The 21,585-nt window shown below is 36.4% G+C and overlaps 1 protein-coding gene across 1 annotated transcript in view; it reads right to left on the bottom strand.

Annotated features, from left to right (window-relative positions):
* Nucleotides 1–1,023: 1,023 nt before the first annotated feature.
* LOC123526940 (prostamide/prostaglandin F synthase-like) overlaps nt 1,024–21,585 on the bottom strand; it is a 46,179-nt gene continuing 25,617 nt past the window's right edge. The window contains exons 5-6 of the mRNA XM_045306192.2: nt 20,852–20,927; nt 1,024–3,730 (exon numbers count right to left, since the gene is read on the bottom strand). Coding sequence (XP_045162127.2) covers nt 3,531–3,730; nt 20,852–20,927 — 276 coding nt within the window. The 3' untranslated portion in view covers nt 1,024–3,530. The remainder of the gene's footprint in view (nt 3,731–20,851; nt 20,928–21,585) is intronic.

Raw genomic sequence — 21,585 nt, 5'->3', positions numbered from 1 at the left:
AGTCTGGCATCTTATCGCTTGGAAGATCCATCAAGCAGTTCATGAGAAGTTTACATATATTTCTATCTTTAGCTCTAACAGCCCCCTAAAAGGGCCCAAGTGCCCCCATTTGAAGAGGGCCCAAGCAGTTCATGAGAAGTTGTTTACATGTATTTCTATCTTTAGCTCTAACAGCCCCCTAAAAGGGCCCAAGTGCCCCCATTTGAAGTGGGCTTAATTGCCCCCATTTGAAGGGACCCAATTGCCCCCATTTGAAGTGGGCTTAATTGTCCCCATTTGAAGAGGACCCAATTGCCCCCCATTTGAAGAGGAGCCCAAGTGCTCCCATTTGAAGTGGGCTTAACTGCCCCCATCTGAAGGGACCCAATTGCCCCCATTTGAAGTGGGCTTAATTGCCCCCATTTGAAGAGGATCCAATTACCCCCATTTGAAGGGACCTAATTGCCCCCATTTGAAGAGGGCCCAAGTGCTCCCATTTGAAGTGGGCTTAATTGCCCCCATTTGAAGAGGGCTCAACTGCTGCCATTTGAAGGGACCTAATTGCCCCCATTTGAAGAGGGCCCAAGTGCTCCCATTTGAAGTGGGCTTAATTGCCCCCATTGGAAGAGGGCTCAATTTATATAAGTTAGTTTGTTTTGGGTTTAACGCCATTTTTCAACAGTATTTCAGTTATGTAATGGTGGGCAGTAAACCTAACCAGTGTTCCTGGATCCTCTACCAGTAAAAACCTGTTCTACGCAAGTAACTGCCAACTTCTCCATATGAGAGGTGGAAGACGAATGATTTGAGGCACAATGTCTTTTATCAAATTGTCATGGAGAACATAGGCTTCATCTAAGGAACAAACTCACGACCCCTTGATCATTAGATCTGTGCTTACCCTATTGACTTAAGTGGGCAGGCTCTTTTATGCAAGATTTTTTGCAGATTTTTAACATTACTGTAGAAGAATGCGGCTCTTTCTGAGAAATCGACAATAACCGTGGCAACAGAGGCAGTAGAATCAGGAAATATAACACTGCATAAAATGTCAACTTTATTTTCAATCTGTAATAAAGATATTTTGAACACTACATGAACAATTTAAAACAGAAAAATGAAATTGTCTCCAACGGCAACCAATATTTAATGGTACATCAGTCAGGTTTTACCATAAATGGTTACAAAACCTGACATCATAAAGCACATTTCTGAGCCAAGATCAAAAGTCTGTGAAAATTATTCAACATGGTTACGGAGGTAGTAAAAATATATAGTTATAATATAATTATAGCAATAATACAAATAAAAGTATTTCTCAAAAGCGCTTCCGACTATCACGGAAAGCAAAAAGCATCTACAGACTGATCAGGGGTGACATTTTCATATGAATTTGCTCAACTAAAGTCCACAAAAACTACACATCACCCAAAACACTACAGAAAGCATTGTTCTAACTTTTCTGACAGTCAGTTCCCTTGGGAATTTTAACTTGTGATTAATAAAACTATGGCTTTTAGAAAATTACCCAGGGACATATGGAATTTCATATTTATGTAGGAGAATTATCCATGTGTTATTAACTATGCAAAATATGTGCAAATATCACATATAATTGCACATTTTTAGAAATCTCAAATTATTTCAGGGCCATAGATTTCAAGTGGTTTGAAAATAAGCATAAAGCCGCGATAAACAAGAAAGGTGTATTGATTCATTAACAGGTCAGGGCAATGGCTGCAGCATTACAAAAATGTATTGATTAGACAGAAAAACAAACCAAAATTACACTAAACATAGAAAATACTTTTTTTTTTTTTAGATTTTGGTCAAAATATCCTTCATTGATTGAACACCAAATGTAAAATTTCATTCATAAGTGCCCATTATAAAAATTTGAGAACCAGAGTTCATGAGTGAAAGATATTTTGATCTTACATGTAGAACAAGTAGAAGTCTTTTTATTTCATGTAATTTTAAAGGGTTTTACCAAATTCTAACAGTTTGATGCAGGTAATATCAAACATGTTGAGAAATATCACTCACAAACTCATGACATCACAATATTAAAAAAGTTCAATAATTCTATGAGATTTTTAGATTTCTTTTACATTTTTATGTTTTTTGTAGGTATAGGCACTGGGAGTTTTCCATCATTTGTAAGTTTTTTATATGTAAGAAAACTGAGTGTAAAGTTATATAATCTGAACGCATTTGACTTATTTTTTTTCTTTTTGGTAAAATAAAACGGACTACTTTTTGTTGGACAGTTACATTGTCAATATTCTGAGTAATACCACAGGAGCTCGAGGTCGGGAACAGATTTTTTGGTCTTGTCCGGCCTTTATGTATTGACGGAGCTTACAGCCTTTACAAATATGATCCAAAATTTCCATAATCTCAACTTTTGAAAATCACCCACAAACTCAGGCATACTAAAGATCTAGAAAATCTGCATTCCTGACCTCGAGCTTCTGTGTGACATACTGTCAGTCTCTGTCCTGCCTTGGCTGACAGCACACTCCACATCTTGGCAATATTCATTGTCCCACTCAAAGTACTGTTGTATTTATAGATCTGCTTTCCTTTTCTTTTTGCTGTTTTTTAGTAATTTCGACTGATAAAAATACAGACTTTATTTTCTAACATCATTTATACATTTATGCAGGTATACGAAAAAATGTGCAAATTATATCACCATAAAGTACAAAAACTTGTACAAAAAAAGGTAAAACTCTAGGACAATGTATTTTAAAAAAGCTCTGATTTTACAATGAATACAGAATGTCACAAATGAATATATTATTTCTACATTATTTTTCTAATCAGGCAAAAATATCACAGCTGAGCCTCACAGCACAATGACAAGTTAATGAAGTACAGCATCTGAATGTTTGTAACTCACACCATGGCAATACAAAATATACAAATGCAAAATCAATGAAAGCACCTGTATTTACCACAGATTACAACAGATTACACACACACAAAAAATACAAAATTATATTAAAAAAATGTAAATTTGATCTTGAATATTTTCTTGTTGTTCCTGGAAAAACTTTTTGAAAAATGTTCTCTTAAAACCCTAAACACTGATGCAGTTACTTCCCCTTACAGGAAGAGTAGACCGACATGCAGTTACTTCCCCTTACAGGAAGAGTAGACCGACATGGCAAGCTTTTGAGCATAAACTGTTAAGCAGTTACATTAGTGCTTATCCTGTAAAATGAACCAATGCTGTCTCCCTATTTAAAAAAGTTTTCATGATTAATTCCAATATCTGTAACCCAAAATTATATTCCTATCATACAAGTTAAATTTATCCAAGACCCCATACATGAATTTCTGTCATTTCTAGAATGAAAATACCAATTTGTAAAATGTAGTTTTTTAATCAACTTCAAAAAGGAGGTCAGACTTTCAACAAGATTTTTATTGCACTACTGAAACTTTAGCAACAAGGCAATTTATTTAAATTAATACCTAACATTAAAGATACAGACCCTAAGAATGACCTAAAACAATAAAGTAGTACTAATTAATTGAGATAATTAAACTTTTTTACAGACATCCTCCTCACACACAATATTAGATGGCTTTTCTCCACCACCCTCCGCCCCTCCACTGGTTCCCTCGCTGGTATCTCCACTGGTTCCCGTATCAACAGGTAGGCCAAGTGCTTTTAGTACATCCTCGTTCTCCACATGATCAGGAGCATTCTCTTGGCGGAAGCTGAGTAGAACTTTCCCACCTAAAATGAAAATACAATTCAGATTACATATTAGCTTCTAAAAATAAATTTTTGGAAAACTGACTCTCAAGTGTTCGTTTTAGGATGTATAACGTAATGATTTCCAACAATATAACAACTGTATGATCTTTAAAATAGCTTTCCATATCTTATCTTACAAGGGTTATAGAACACTATTATCTGTTATTACATGACACCTTAAATAAATTGCCAATCCACAATTTGTGTTTATTGACTTCTCTATATTCAACACATGTTTACTGGACTAATAAATCAAAAGTTTAAATTGTGACAACCAATTTCTGACATCATGTAATACCAGAGGCCCAAATGGGCCTAAGTTGCTCACCTGAGGCCAACTTTGACGTAATTAGATCTTGCTTGTGACAAATAATTAAATTTAAAAAAGAATTAAAGAAAAATTTAAAACGTTTTAAATTAAAAAAGACTTTTAAAAGTATTTCTATTTTTAGCTCTAAAGACCCCTAAGAGAGGCCAAGTGCCCCCATTTGAACAAACTTTAGAGAAGACCATATAATGATTCCACAGACCAAATTTAATGAAGATCCATCAAGCGGTGCATGGTAAGAAGTCGTTTAAAAGGTTTATCTATTTTTAGCTCGCTCCAAATGCCCCAATTTGAACAAACTTGATAGAGGACCTCACCAGGATGATACAGACCAAATCTGGTGTTATTCTGACCAGTAGTTTCAGAGGAGAAGCTGTTTAAGTAAAAGTGTGGACGATGGACGCCGGACCATCCACCCCATCTGAACCTTTGGTTCAGGTGAGCTAAAAAAAACAATTTCTGACATCATGTAATAAAACACTTATAAAATGGCTAGCTAGCTAGCAAAACATTCAGTAAATGTATAATACAAGTATAATTACATCATAAGATGTCACAATTCAAGTACATATATATATATATATATGAAAAGTGACCACACACTCTGGTGGCCATGTTTTTTATGAATCAGAACAATTTGGACAATTTTGGTAGACGGTTACAGAAGAAACATTTGCGTGGAATTATTTCAAAATTGGGCCAGCAGTTTCATACAAGAAGGTTTTTTATCACATGTTTGACGTTGTATGAATAAATAAAGCTACTACATAATTCTGGTAATACACGTGTAATAAACCTTTGATGTTGGTCAAATCTACATTGGTCTATAAAAGGTAAAGAATGAAAACATTTTGATGTTTCAACTAGAAATGCTTACAAGTGATAATAAGAATATTATGTTTGGGTCTTTTGAAACTGAATTTATTAAACAAGTTAAATTAAACAAGAGCTGTCGGAGGACAGCAACGCTCGACTATTCAACAGCCTTGTCAACTGAATGAATAAGGAAGTCGAAAAAGGGACATAATTTAGTAAAAAAGCAAAATAGGGTTATGGAACCTGCATAGTGCTTATCAGCTCATGACAGTGGACAAGTGTGTGAAGTTTCAATCCATTCCCGTTAGTGGGTACTGAGATACCAGCTTACATACAAAACCTTAACCAAAAGTTTCTAAGTCGAAAAAGGGGCATAATTTTGAAAAAAAGCAAAATAAGGTTATGGGACCTGCTTTGTGCATGTCAGATCATGACAGTAAATAAGTGTGTGAAGTTTCAATCCATTCCAATTAGAGAGTTCTGAGATACCAGCTTACATACAAAACCTTAACCAAAAAGTTCTGAGTCGAAAAAGGGGCATAATTTTGTAAAAAAGCAAAATAGAGTTATGGAACCTGTGCAATGTAAGTCAGTTTATCACAGTAAATAAGTGTGTGAAGTTTCAATCCATTCCCACAAGTGGTTACTGAGATACCAGCTTACATACAAAACCTTAACCAAAAATTTCTATGTCGAAAAAGGGGCATAATTTTGTAAAAAAGTAAAATAGAGTTATGGAACCTGTGCAATGTAGGTCAGTTTATCACAGTGAATAAGTGTGTGAAGATTCAATCCATTCCAACAAGTGGTTGCTGAGATACCAGCTTACATACAAAAACTTAACCAAATCAGGACGCGGACGCCGATGCGGACGCAGACGCGGACGCCGACGCATGGGCGAGTCCAATAGCTCTACTATTCTATGAATAGTCGAGCTAATAAAATGATAAAATGCGAGGCTCTGCAGAAAACACACTCATGTAATATCCCCTATTAAAGTTTCCAGTATATACATATAGGGAAAGGTGAGCATACCCTCTGGTGGCCATGTCTTTTTTTTATGAATCGTAATAATTTGATCAATCTTGGTAAAGGTGCAAAAAAGACTGTTTATGTGAAATTATTCTTAACAAGAGCTGTCAGTTCACAGCGCGCTCGACTATTCTCAGTGATTTGATAGTATAATATAAGCTATGAGTAAAACTTCAACATTACAATAAGCATATTCTAAGTCGAAAGGGGCCATAATTCAGTCAAAATGCTTGACAGAGTTGTCTGCTCCTGTTTACAGACTGGGGTCATGATGGTAAACAAGTATGCAAAATATGAAAGCAATATCTCAATGGACTTGGAAAATATTTGGGGTGGTACGCAAACTTTAACATTGCAATAAGCATATTCTAATTCGAAAAGTAGCCATAATTCAGTCAAAATGCTTGATAGAGTTGTCTGCTCCTGTTTACAGACTGGGGTCATGATGGTAAACAAGTATGCAAAATATGAAAGCAATATCTCAATGGACTTTGAAAATATTTGGGGTGGTACGCAAACTTTAACATTTGTGTGACGCTCACGCTAAAGCTCAGGCTCACGCTAACGCCGGGGCGAGTAGGATAGCTCCCCTATTCTTCGAATAGTCGAGCTAAAAATGAAGAAATCAGCTTCATACAAGAAAACTTTAGTCTACACTACATACATAATAGGGAAAAGTGACCACATCTGGCTGCCATGTGTTTTGATGAATCAGAATTATTGAACAGTCCTGGTAGAGGGTTAAATGGACCATTTATATGATAATAAAAATAAATTAGGTAAGATTTTTTTTCAATTTTTTTTATTTATTAAGCGGCATACATATAATTTTCTTCTTGTTTTGTATTTATCAAATCGAGGGTTCAACGCAATAAGGGCGTATCTACATATAGTTATTATATGTAGATACGCCCTTATTGCATTGAACCCTCGAAATGGCATACTGTGAAATCATTAATATTCGTGGGGGACTAATTTTCGTGGATTTCGTGGTTGAGTCAATCCACGAAATTTAATCCCAACGAACAATTAAAATTCCCATTCATTTTATGTTAAAAAGTTGAAATCCACAAATTCATATCCCCATGAATTTGCTGTTTTGACCAAAACCACAAAATTTCATGCCCACGAAATTAAATGATTTTACAGTGTGTAAGATTTTTCGTAATTTCTGATCAACATGGAACGGTAAAAATTTTCTTTCTGCTAAAATGTACATAATATTTCATTTTCATCTGACAATATGTCACATAATTCCACATACTGCTACCAGTCACAACAGAATTTGTTAAAAGGTTTCCTTGAACTCACAGTGCAAGAAATAGAACACATAAATTATGGATCTATTTCTAAATATCCCTTTAAAGGGACTAACCCAAACATTTTAGGTGAAAAAATAATTTCTCTCAAAAATCCATAAAAAGGGAGTACTCTGAAAGTGACTAGTGGCACAAACTTACTGACATAAGATTTTTGCCAGATATTCTTACAAATAACCAATAAGAAACATGGAACTTACACAAAAACCAGGTTTTCAACTCCATTACGCCAACAGGTTCTTTAAAAAAATGGACATATTCTATTTTACATATATTTTTGTATTATAACTTTGACCATATTTTTCTATTTTTAGTTACCCAATGGCATTAAAATGACCTTTTTGTCACCGAAAAAAAATGCGGAAAATTTTTTTTGGATCTCGGTGAGATTTGAACCGACACCTTTCCATTCCACAGCACAAAAAATCTATTATTTATTTCAAATATGACCCCAAATTTCTATTTTTAGCTACATTGACCTTGACCCTGATTCAAGTGACCTCAAATACATTCCCAACCTTTTGTGTTTGATAAAAGCTATCTACACACAAGTATACTGACAAATTAAGTGTACCCAAACTAAAGATATTGAGTGGTAGCCATTTTTCTATTTTTAGTAACAGTGACCCTAAATTTCACTCAAAGCTAATTTTTCAGATAAGCTTGCTATACACTAAGTTTGGTGGCAGTAAGTAAGTCCAAACTAAAATTATAAAGCGGAAACCACCTTTTTGATGATCACACGGAGAAAAAAATCTACTTTTACAGAAAAAAACCTATTTCTAGTAACTGTGACCTTGACCAAACTGACCTTTTTATCACAAAAAAAAAAGAACAAGAGCTGTCCGTAAGACAGCCAAGCTCGACTATTCGAAATATTGTCCCAGAAGCAGGAAAATATTACCCAAAAAGGTTAAATATCAAAAGAGTTTAAGTTCAAAAGGGGAAATAATTTGACCAAAATGCATATCAGTTATGGGACTTGCTTCTATCAACTAGTTTTATAACCCCGAAGGCACATGTGAAGTTTCAATTCAATATCTGCATTAGTTTTGGAGATAGAAACTTGCATGTAAAACTTTAACCAGAATTTTCAAAGTCCAAAAGGGGGCATAATTTGCCCAAAATACATGCCAGAGTTATGGGACTTGACCCAGTGAGGTTAGTAATTGATCTAGAAAAAGAAAAAAAAAGTTTCAAATCTATATGCCTTTTAGTAATAGCTGTATGTACTTGCACGCAAAACTTTAACCAGAATTTGCTAAGTCCAAAAGGGGACATAATTTGGCCAAAATGAAGGTCAGAGTTATGGAACTTGCTGCTATCAACTAGTTTTATAACCCCGAAGACACATGTGAAGTTTCAAATCAATATCTGCATTAGTTTTGGAGATAATAACTTGCATGTAAAACTTTAACCAAAATTTTCTAAGTCTAGAAGGGGGCATAATTTGCTCAAAAAACATGTCAGAGTTATGTGACTTGACCCAGTGAGGTTGGTAATTGATCTAGAAAAAGAAAAAATAAGTTTCAAATCTATATGCCTTTTAGAAATAGCTGTATGTACTTGCACGCAAAACTTTAACCAGAATTTTCTAAGTCCAAATGGGGGCATAATTTGGCCAAAATGAAGGTCAGAGTTATGGGACTTGCTGCTATCAACTAGATTTATAACCCCGAAGACACATATGAAGTTTCAAATCAATATCTGCATTTGTTTTGGAGATAGTAACTTGCATGTAAAACTTTAACCAAAATTTTCTAAGTCTAAAAGGGGGCATAATTTGCTCAAAATACATGTCAGAGTTATTGGTCTTGACCCAATGAGGTTGGTAATTGATCTAGAAAAAGAAAAAATAAGTTTCAAATCTATATGCCTTTTAGAAATAGCTGTATGTACTTGCAAGCAAAACTTTAACCAGAATTTTCTAAGTCCAAAAGGGGGCATAATTTGGCCAAAATGAAAGTCAGAGTTATGGGACTTGCTGCTATCAACTAGTTTTATAACCCCGAAGACACATGTGAAGTTTCAAGTCAATATCTGCATTAGTTTTGGAGATAGTAACTTGCATGTAAAACTTTAACCAAAATTTTCTAAGTCTAAAAGGGGGCATAATTTGCTCAAAATACATGTCAGAGTTATTGGTCTTGACCCAATGAGGTTGGTAATTGATCTAGAAAAAGAAAAAATAAGTTTCAAATCTATATGCCTTTTAGAAATAGCTGTATGTACTTGCAAGCAAAACTTTAACCAGAATTTTCTAAGTCCAAAAGGGGGCATAATTTGGCCAAAATGAAAGTCAGAGTTATGGGACTTGCTGCTATCAACTAGTTTTATAACCCCGAAGACACATGTGAAGTTTCAAGTCAATATCTGCATTAGTTTTGGAGATAGTAACTTGCATGTAAAACTTTAACCAAAATTTTCTAAGTCCAAAAGGGGGCATAATTTGCTCAAAATACATGTCAGAGTTATGGGACCTGACCCAGAGAGGTTGGTAATTGACCTAGAAAAAGAAAAAATAAGTTTCAAATTGATGGCTGTATGTACTTGCATGCAAAAACTTAACCAAGGTGTGACGCCAACGACGACGCCAGGGTGAGTAGAATAGCTAGACTATTCTTTGAATAGTCGAGCTAAAAAAAGAAAAACATTTTTTTGGATCTCAGTAAGATTTGAACCGACCCCCTTCCGTCCCACTGTTTTGGCCCAATAAATAAGTTATCCTGACCTTGAACTTGACCCTAATGACCCCATATACAACCTTGGTTTTTCTATAAGCTAACTATAAGCCAAGTTTAATTTCAATACATCAATGCAAACTAAAGTTATTGTGCGGAAACCAATTTTTCTATTTTTAGCAACAGCGACCTTGACCCAAATGACCCCAAATGCAATCCCAACCTTCGTCTCCTTACCATCTATCTACAGGCCAAGTTTGGTATCTATAGCTTGTTCCAAACTGAAGTTATTGTGCGGAAAGTAGGTTTGACGCCCGCCCACCCGACGACATACCCCAATCTAATAACTGGTTTTCTATGAAAACCTGGTTAAAAATATTGAGCAGAAGGAAGTAAACTGTTGCAACACTTTTGAAACAATCCAGAAAATTTACATTCTTCTTGCATTTTTACCAACATCTAATTTTTATTTTCACCGACTTTATCATTTTTCAGTGTCCAGGGTTTTTTTTATTCTATAGCAGAGGCCGAATATCGGCCTCGTCCCCCAGCCGAGGATTTCCCCCACAGCCAAGGATTTCCCCTACCGCAGTCGAAATTCCCCTACGTCCGAAATTCCCCCCTCCAAAATCGTAAACAAAGCAATGGAGATTACTCCCAGCGATTTTCCCGACCGAATATCGGACCCGTTCACAATTGCAGACGGTCTTTCACAATTTTCAATGGGTGTGGAAACCTTTAGAAATAGTAGAAAAATGTTTGAAGAGCGTTCAGTGGACCCGAGGTTCCGGTTTTGACCAGCGAAAATCGATAAAAACTCGTATCTGACCCGCACATAATATGCCGTGGGCGTCTGCTTGTCTCGCGGTTATACTCTTTGATGCGTAACGAGTTCGAAAGCTCTGCCCCTTGTCAATCAAAATCCCAGTGAACTTCATACTGTTTGTCGACACCAGCGTAAGTATGACAGTAGGCGGAGCGTCGTATGTTAATTAGCTACTGACAGATGTCAATCACGCCACGCGCCGACTGACACGTGGTTATCATCAGTATGTAATATAGATGATTGATAAACAATGCAGCGTCAGATTATTGTGTTTGTACCTCTTGTTAATTAGCGGTAACAGCTTATGCTGTATTGTGTAATATGTGTTGTTAATTTAAAGTAATTATTTTACGTGCTTGATTCGATTAAATAAGCCGGTCGGCCGTTACGCAAATTTATTATCTTTGCCGAGGTATTTTGCTAGAGCAAAATAAAATATAAATGTTTTAAGTAATCAGATATTATAAGTATGGAATAGTTCTGGTGAAAAGATGAAATTTAAAACGGGTATTTTATCAAGAATTTTTAATGTTTGCTTTCGTTTTTTCATATTTGTCACACGTTTTTGCAATCGTGATTTTCGGACTTTTTTGTTCTTTCTTACAAGATTTTCTAGTACAATTGAAATAAAAAGCCAACAAAAGTATGCATTTAATAATAATATGATGACTCTTGCAAAAGCAACTCTTATTTTAAAGCATTTTTTGTGAATAAAAGCATGTGACCTTTAAATATTCAATGATTTGAGCATTTCAACTCTCCCCACCCACCTTGTTACAATGATAAGTGAACATTAGTGCAAGTCCATCTATTGCTAAGTGACAGTGTGTATAGTTGCTAAAAGTTGCAAGAATATGTAATAAAAACATAGTTTAAAGTGTTTGTTATGCATAATTGTAAATTCCCCCCTGAGTGAAAAAATTCCCCAAAACTGCTCGTCGCGCGCTATTTTCTTCCCCCAGTGACAGGCTGGGGCCTCTTCCCCCAGTCGTAAAAAAAAACCCTGGTGTCATATATACACTCTTTGCCAAACTTGGTGGAAATGAGCTTGTTGAAAAATTTCACTCAAACTGTGGGCGAGTAGCTTTAATAAAACAGTTTCTGTAGCACTATATCAAACATCATTTTACCTGTCTTTAATTATTTGTCTTGTTTCTGGGTTAACTTCTACAAGCAGTCATTGAAGCACAGAGAAGTGTGTGTGTGTGTGTGTGTGTCCGGTTTAACGTCTTTTTCAACAATTTTTCAGTCATATAAACGACGGTGTCTACTTGTAGCAGTGAGCACAATGCCCAACTTTATAGTGCTGCCTCACCGGAATATCACGCCATAGACACGTGGCATGATACCCCACCCAGTCACATTATACTGACACCGGGCTGACCAGTCCTAGCACTAACCCCTTAATGCTGAGCGCCAAGCGAGGAAGCTGCTAGTACCATTTTTTTTACGTCTTTGGTATGATGCGACTGGGGATCGAATCCACGACCTCCCGCACTCGAAGCGGACGCTCTACCACTAGGCTACCGAGGCGGTTTGAAGTACAGAGAAGTAATCAAAGTACAAAATACAAATTAAGATTTAAATAGAAATATGTAATGTAGGTCAAAAATGCTGCATTCTATTAGACCAAAGATTCAGATTTTTCTGTTACAGGTTATTTATAAGATGTCCTTTTGTACTGGACCTAACGATTTATGGTGTTTTTTTCCATTCCAAATTTTCTAAACTTTATATTTACACAAACACAAGCTAGATACCACATTTAGTGAAGATCACCAGGAAATTTATGAGAAGATGTTGTTTAAAGATTTTTCTATTTTTAGTTCTGACGGCCCCTTAGAAAAGCGTCTTGAAAGCAGAACTATTTGGACAAATCTGCAAGGATACTACAGGCCAAGTTTTGTAATGATCCATCCAGCAGTTCATGAAAAGAAGTTGTTTAAAAGCTTTTTTTATATGGCAGTCATGAAGAAAGGGTTATACAACAAGAGGGCCAAGATGACCGTAGGTCGCTCACCTGAGAAACACATCATAACAGTGTAAACATGTTTCCCAGATGACCCATATTTGAACTTGGCTTAGATTTCATCAAGGCAATCATTCTGACTAAATTTTATGAATATCCAGTGTAAAATGCAGCCCCTATTGCCTACACAAGGTTTTTCTTTAATTTGACCGGGTGACCTAGTTTTTGACCCTAGATGACCCATATTCAAACTCAACCTTGATTTCATCCAAACAAATATTCTGATCAAATTTCATGAAGATCCGGTGTAGAATGTAGCCCCTACTGCATACACAAGGTTTTTCTTTGATTTGACCTAGTGACCTAGTTTTTGACCCAAGATGACCCATATTTGAACTTGACCTAGATTTCATCAAGGCAATCATTCTGACCAAAATTCATGAAGATAAAATGAAAAATACAGCCTCTATCGCATACACAAGGTTTTTCCTTGATTTGACCTAGTGATCTAGTTTTTGACCCGGGTGACCCATTTTCGAACTTGGGCTAGATTTCATCAAGGTTATCAGTCTGACAAAATTTCATGAATATCACTTAAAAAATACAGCCTCTATTGCATACACAAGGTTTTTCCTTGATTTGACCTAGTGACCTAGTTTCTGACCCAGATGACCCATTTTCGAACTCGGCCTAGATTTCATCAAGGTAATCATTCTGACCAAAATTCATGAAGATCAGTTGAAAAATACAGCCTTTATCGCATACACAAGCTAAATCTTGACGGACGACAGACAACAGACAGACGCCGGACATCGAGCGATCAGAAATGTTCAGGTGAGCTAAAAATGCTACAGACTAAATTCATCTAGTGATTTAAGAGAAGTTGATATCTTTTTCTATGTTTAGCTCTGGCAGTCCAGAACCAAAGCAGAACCATGTGAAAACTTGAGAGGGGTCAATGCAAGGATACTGCATACCAAGTTTGATATATTCCTGATCAGTAGTTTCAGAGAAGAAGATGCTTACAGTAAAAATGATGATGTAGAACGATGGTTGCAGGACAATAGATGATAGACCATCCTTCCAATACACCAACAGCTCACCCTGAACAAAATTCATACTGCTTAAACACACAATTTTTCCCAGAATCTAATCCCATAAATTCTATTTAAGTGCTAAAATTCCCATATCAAGTTTATCAACTTTTCAAGAAAATAAAAACAGCATTTCTTTATATTCAATCAACTAGCTCAATGTAAGTTATATCCAAAGTTATATTTGAATCTTTTTTTCTCTTGGATGTTGCTAATTTATCATTTTCCCCGATTGCAGGCATATACATTATAATATAATCATGATAGTTCATCGTTTTCCCCAGGAAGTGGTGCAGTCATTGCAAACTGCTACTCATCCAATTCCGCCAATTGGGACACTCATCACAAAATGCTAGCTCTTCATTCCCCCCACCCCTATATTGGCACATTCATATACTGCTATCCACATCCCCCCCACCCCCTGATATTGGCACATTCATATACTGCTAGTTCATCATTTCCTCCCCCCCCCCCCCAGATATTGGCATATTAATATACTGCCAGTTCATCAATTTTCCCCCAGATATTTGCACATTAATATACTGCCAGTTCATCAATTTTCCCCCCAGATAGTGGCACATTAATATACTGCCAGTTCATCATTTTCCCCCCAGATATTGGCACATTAATATACTGCCCGTTCATCATTTTCCCCCAAGATACTGGCACATTAATATACTGCCAGTTCATCATTTTCCCCCCAGATATTGGCACATTAATAAACTGCCAGTTCATCATTTTCCCCCCAGATATTGGCACATTAATATACTGCCAGTTCATCATTTTCCCCACTCCCGGTTATTAACACATTTGTCACATACTGCTAGCTCATCATTTTCCCCAGATATAAACATGCAAACAGACAGCTTATCATTTTCCCCAGATATCGGCACACCTGTAACATACTGCTTGTTCATCATTTTCCCCAGATATTGGCATACTTGTAACATACTGCTAGTTCATCATTTTCCCCAGATATTGGCACACTTGTAACATACCGCAAGCTCATCTTTTCCCCCAGATATTGGCACACTTGTAACATACTGCTAGTTCATCATTTTCCCCATATATCCACACACTTATCACATACTGATAGTTCATCATTTTCCCCAGATATTGGCACACTCACATTCTGCTAGCTCGTCATTTTCCCCAGATATAAACATAAGTCATTGCAAACTGACAGCTTATCATTCCCCAGATATTGGCACACTTGAAACATACTGCTTGTTCATCATTTTCCCCAGATATCGGCACACATGTCACATTCTGATAGTTCATCATTTTCCCCAGATATCGGCACACTTGTCACATACTGCTAGTTCATCATTTTCCCCAGATATTGGCACACTTGTCACATACTGCTAGTTCATCATTTTCCCCAGATATCCGCACACTTGTAACATACTGATAGTTCATCATTTTCCCCAGATATTGGCACACTTGTCACATACCGCTAGTTCATCATATTCCCCAGATATTGGCACACTTGTCACATACCGCTAGTTTATCATTTTCCCCAGATATTGGCACACTTGAAACATACTGATAGTTCATCTTTTTCCCCAGATATTGGCACACTCACATACTGCTAGTTCATCATTTTTCCCAGATATTGGCACACTTGTCACATACTGCAAGCTCATCTTTTTCCCCAGAGATTGGCACACTCACATTCTGCTAGCTCGTCATTTTCCCTAGACACTGGCACACTCATATTCTGCTAGTTCATCATTTTCCCCAGATATTGGCACACTCACATTCTGCTAGCTCGTCATTTTCCCCAGATATTTGCACACTCACAGTCTGCTAGCTCGTCATTTTCCCCAGATATTGGCACACTCACAGTCTGCTAGCTCGTCATTTTCTCCAGATATTGGCACACTTGTCACATACTACTAGCTCATCATTTTCTTCAGATATTAGTCCTCTCATATATTGATAGTTCATCATTTTCCCCAGTTATTGACACACACACCACATACTGCTAGCTCATCATTTTCCACAGATATCGACACACTTGTCACATACTGCCAGTTCATCATTTTCCCCCCATATAGTGGCACATTAATATACTGCCAGTTCATCATTTTCCCCCAAGATATTGGCATATTAATATACTGCCAGTTCATCATTTTCCCCCCAGATATTGGCACATTAATATACTGCCAGTTCATCATTTCCCCCCTAGATATTTGCACATTAATATACTGCCAGTTCGTCATTTTCCCCACTCCCGGTTATTAACACATTTGTCACATACTGCTAGCTCATCATTTTCCCCAGATATAAACATGCAAACAGACAGCTTATCATTTTCCCCAGATATCGGCACACTTGTAACATACTGCTAGTTCATCATTTTCCCCAGATATTGGCATACTTGTAACATACTGCTAGTTCATCATTTTCCCCAGATATCGGCACACTTGTAACATACCGCAAGCTCATCTTTTTCCCCAGATATTGGCACACTTGTAACATACTGCTAGTTCATCATTTTCCCCATATATCCGCACACTTATCACATACTGATAGTTCATCATTTTCCCCAGATATTGGCACACTCACATTCTGCTAGCTCGTCATTTTCCCCAGATATAAACATAAGTCATTGCAAACTGACAGCTTATCATTCCCCAGATATTGGCACACTTGAAACATACTGCTTGTTCATCATTTTCCCCAGATATCGGCACACATGTCACATACTGATAGTTCATCATTTTCCTGAGATATCGGCACACTTGTCACATACTGCTAGTTCATCATTTTCCCAAGATATTGGCACATATAGTTCATCATTTTCCCCAGTTATTGACACACATACCACATACTGCTAGCTCATCATTTTCCACAGATATCGGCACACTTGTCACATACTGCTAGTTCATCATTTTCCCCAGATATCGTCACATTTGTCACATACTGATAGTTCATCATTTTCCCCAGATATCGGCACACTTGTCACATGCCGGAAGCTTATCATTTTCCCCAGATATCGGCACACTGAGTCTTGTCACATACAGCTAGTTCATCATTTCCCCCAGTTACTGACACACATCACATTCTGCAAGTTCATCATTTTCCCAAGATATTGGCACACTTGTCACATACTGCTAGTTCATCATTTTCCCAAGATATCGGCACACTTGTCACATACTGCTAGTTCATCATTTTCCCAAGATATCGGCACACTTGTCACATACTGCTAGTTCATCATTTTCCCAAGATATTGGCACACTTTTCACATACTGCTAATTCATCATTTTCCCCAGTTACCGACACACATATCACATACTGCTAGTTCCTGACACAGTTATCATATACCGATAGTTCCTCATTTTCCCCAGATATCAGCACACATATCACATACTGCTAGTTCATCATTTTCCCCAGATATCAGCACACTTATCACATACTACTAGTTCATCATTTTCCCCAGATATCTGCACACTTCTTTACATACCGCAAGCTCATCATTTTCCCCAGATATCGGCACACTAAGTCTTGTAACATACTGCTAGTTCATCATTTTCCCCCAGTTATTGAAACACTTATCACATACTGCAAGTTCATCATTTTCCCCAGATATCGGCACACTTATCATATACTGCTAGTTCATCATTTTCCCCACTTACCGACACACATATCACATACTGCTAGTTCATCATTTCCCCCAGATATCAGCACACTTATCATATACTGCTAGTTCATCATTTTCCCCAGATATCAGCACACATATCACATACTGCTAATTCATCATTTTCCCCAGATATCAGCACACTTATCACATACTACTAGTTCACCATTTTCCCCAGATATCTGCACACTTCGTTATATACCGCAAGCTCATCATTTTCCCCAGATATCGGCACACTAAGTCTTGTAACATACTGCTAGTTCATCATCTTCCCCCAGTTATTGAAACACTTATCACATACTGCAAGTTCATCATTTTCCCCAGATATCGGCACACTTATCATATACTGCTAGTTCATCATTTTCCCCAGATATCGGCACACTTATCATATATTGCTAGTTCATCATTTTCCCCAGATATCAGCACACTTATCATATACTGCTAGTTCATCATTTTCCCCAGATACTGGCATATTCAACATATATTTAACTTATATATAATTTAAACTTACTGTGTTTTTCACACTGCAATGTAATTTGGTTAATAAACTAGACCGTGTCCATAGGACAATTGTGCCCCCACTTCCTGCCACTGTACATGGGTTCATAAATCTAAACCAAGTATTTTTGAAGACAAATGCAAGCCAAACTTTCAAGCACTTTATGTGAATTTCTGACTAAGTCAAGGACCATAACTCTGATCTTGCCGAGTGAAATACCACACAGAACACCATGTGCATAATTGTGCACGCTATATAACAATAATGTTTTATGACTCTAGGTTGAATACTTTTTGCGATACATAAGATACAAACTTTTATGCCCTTTATGCATATTTCTTACTAAATCAAGGGCCATAACTTTGATCTGACTACAAGATACAAAAGAAAATGCCTGGTGCACAACTTCACAGGCTGAATAAAATTACTATTATGTTTCACGACCCTAGGTCAAATATGTTTTAAGATACATTCAAAACAATCTTTTATGACCTTTTATGCATATTTTTGACTAAGTCAAAGGCCAAAACTCTAGTCTGGCAGAGTGAAATGACTCTTAGTCAAATACTTTTGAGATGCTGGTGACACAAACTTATATGCCATTCTATGCATATTTTTTACTAAGTCAAGGGCCACAACTCTAGTCTGACTAACTGAAATCTCAAACAAAACCTCAGGTGCACAATCTTATATGCTAAATAATGTTCCTATAATGTTTCGTAATCTCGGGTCGAATAGTTATTGAGATGCAGGCGACACAAACTTTTAGGCTCTTTTTTACTAAGTCAAGGGCCATAACTCTGGTGTGGCTGTGTGAAATCCCTTTTAAAACACTAGGTGCACAACTTCACATGCTGAATGAACAAAATTTACCACTACCTATTGCTCTTGATACCCGTTTGCTTGGACAGACAGACTGACGGATAAGGGCAACTCAGTACCCCCAAAAAATATTCAGGGGGCATAAAAATGTGAGATATAAGATATCTTAAATATCCCTGTTGCCATGTTTATTTATCAATTTAAGACAAGATAGGATGCAATGTTAAGTGTTTGATATTCTGCTCATATATCATCCCTAATATTTCTTTTAAGTCATTCAGAAAATAGCACTGAAGCCTTTGAAAACCCCCATTATCATACAAAGTTGCTGCTTTAAAATGAGAGGATCTGCATTACCATGGAAACACAAGTCCTGAGACATATACATGTACATTTTAACCTTATATTAGAAAGCTAATGCATACTAAAAAATTTATCAACAATACAGAGTTCTACAAATAAGAGGCTGAAAAGTGATAAATATATGTACATTTATTTTCTTTTTTCTTTCAATATGAATTACCTTTAAAGGGTCATGTACTTCAAACTTGTGGGTTGTTGTTTTTTTTTACTTGAAGGGACACAGACACAAACATGAAATTTTAGTTACAAAAACATTTGCCGGTAATTCACGAAGTATTATAAATTGCTACAATTCAATAAATTTGAATCTACCCTGGTAAAAAGGTATCCTTCATCCTTAAATATATAGAGAATAAAGCACTATAACTGCCAAGAAATCTTAGCAAAATTTAATATCTAATAAAAAGTCAAGAAATCGTGACAAATTGCTTTTAAAACAGTAAAATCAATCTGAAAGGCAGTAAAATATGCTTTGCATGTATTTAACGTCTGAAAGGAGTGTTTATCATTTAGCTGCCGCAATTAGTTCACCTACATGTCAAAAATAGAGAGGGTAAGATTTTGTACAGGGAACAACAATGCCGTAACTTCTTTTTAGCAAACTGTATTTTTATACATATTTTTTTTTTAAATAATATTAATGTAATATCTTAAAATATCACAATAAAATGCCAGACCTGATTTTTCACCTTTATCTATACACTAGCTACACTAGATCTTGTTCATCTTGTCCTAATTTTTTATTTTTTTTATACAGAGTTGAGTCAAACTACTGTTTATTCAAATCTTCTTTGTAAAATATGACAAATCAAGGGCCATAACTCTGCTGAAACTCACTAAACCAGAACATGCTAATTACATGACATGTATTGTATAACTTACAGCTCGGCACTGATAACTCCTGGTTTGGTAGAAATCAGTCCAATGGTGTAAGAGAAGTTGCCAAAACATCACAACATTTGACAAATAAAGAGCCATAACTTTCTAACTGTCACAGGTCGAACATTTAGTAAGGTTTAATTGTAATGTCTGATGCGGCCTTCCACATTTCAACACTTAACCTTCGTGCATGCGTCATAATCGGATTTGTATGGTTTTATTCATACGGTTTGACTTCTGGTATTGAATCCGTGATACTCGTCAAAGTACGCCAGTGGCGGAAATTGCCAAAGTGCACTGAAGCAGTATAGTTGGTGAACACTTGTCAGTCTATTGTATTGTACATGTCTAATTGTTTTGTCCGTTTCATGTTTTTGTATGGGAGTAAGAATGAGAGAAAGAAATATATTGGCTCTTTTTGAATAACAGTCTTTTCTGCGCACGCATCTCCTTTCCAACCCGGCACTTTCTCTAGTCCACTCTTACGAGTAAGACATATAGTCTAAGAAGAGAAAGACTTCAACTTCGGTTACTTTATTTCAATTTCCATTGAAATAATTTATACAGATGCTGTGGCCAATTAAATATGGATTGTAAATAAACAAGAATAACGAACCTATGCCAGAGAAGTGTATCATTACACCCTGTGACAAAACAATAAAGCTAACGTAAGTTCTTTTTTATTTTTGAAAGGCATTTGGCTGCCAAACATTGATATTCCAGAAAACTGATTGCAGAGCTGCTTCTGAAGTGTTGTTTCTATGGAAATAAATAAGGCCTGCAATTAGTGGTGTTCAACCTAGTGAGTAAAACAAAAACTCCACCATACCTTGCCCAACAATTAGAGTTCCCCCATTTTGCATGCCATCACCAGTCATATTACCAGGTATTTTCTCTTTCTTCACCTGAAATATACAACAATTTTTTGTACTGCTCCATTTAAATTTTAAATCAAGTTAACCCTTGGATATGCAGAAAAAACACTAAAGGACCAACTTTCATTTGGGTCACATGCCCTATTTTATTACAGTGTAAATTTCAGGATTACACTATTAGTCTTGGTGTATCTGTGGATCACAGGCCCTTTTTCACTATTGTATGGATTTCATAATTACACTGGGTGTGTAAATGGGTTGCAGGCCTTATTTTATTACACTGTAAATTTCAGGATTACACTATTAGTCTTGGTGTATCTGTGGATCACAGGCCCTATTTCACTATTGTATGGATTTCATAATTACACTGGGTATGTAAATGGGTTGCAGGCCCTATTTCAATACTGTATGAATTTCAGGATTATGCTGGGTGTTTATATGGGTTGCAGACCCTATTTCAATATTGTATGAATTTCAGGATTATGCTGTGTGTGTATATGGGTTGCAGGCCCTATTTCACTACTGTATGGATTTCATAATTACACTGGATGTGTAAATGGGTTGCAGGCCCTATATCAATATTCAGTGATTTTTTTTGCGCCGATTTGACTCCGAAATTCGGCGTCTTCCCAATTGACAAAAATGGTCAAAATTCCCAAAAAATGCTTAAAAATTCCCCAAAACGAGA

This window comes from Mercenaria mercenaria, chromosome 14 (assembly GCF_021730395.1).
Source record: "Mercenaria mercenaria strain notata chromosome 14, MADL_Memer_1, whole genome shotgun sequence".
NCBI lineage: Eukaryota > Metazoa > Mollusca > Bivalvia > Venerida > Veneridae > Mercenaria > Mercenaria mercenaria.
This window is presented reverse-complemented; position numbering and strand designations above follow the sequence as displayed.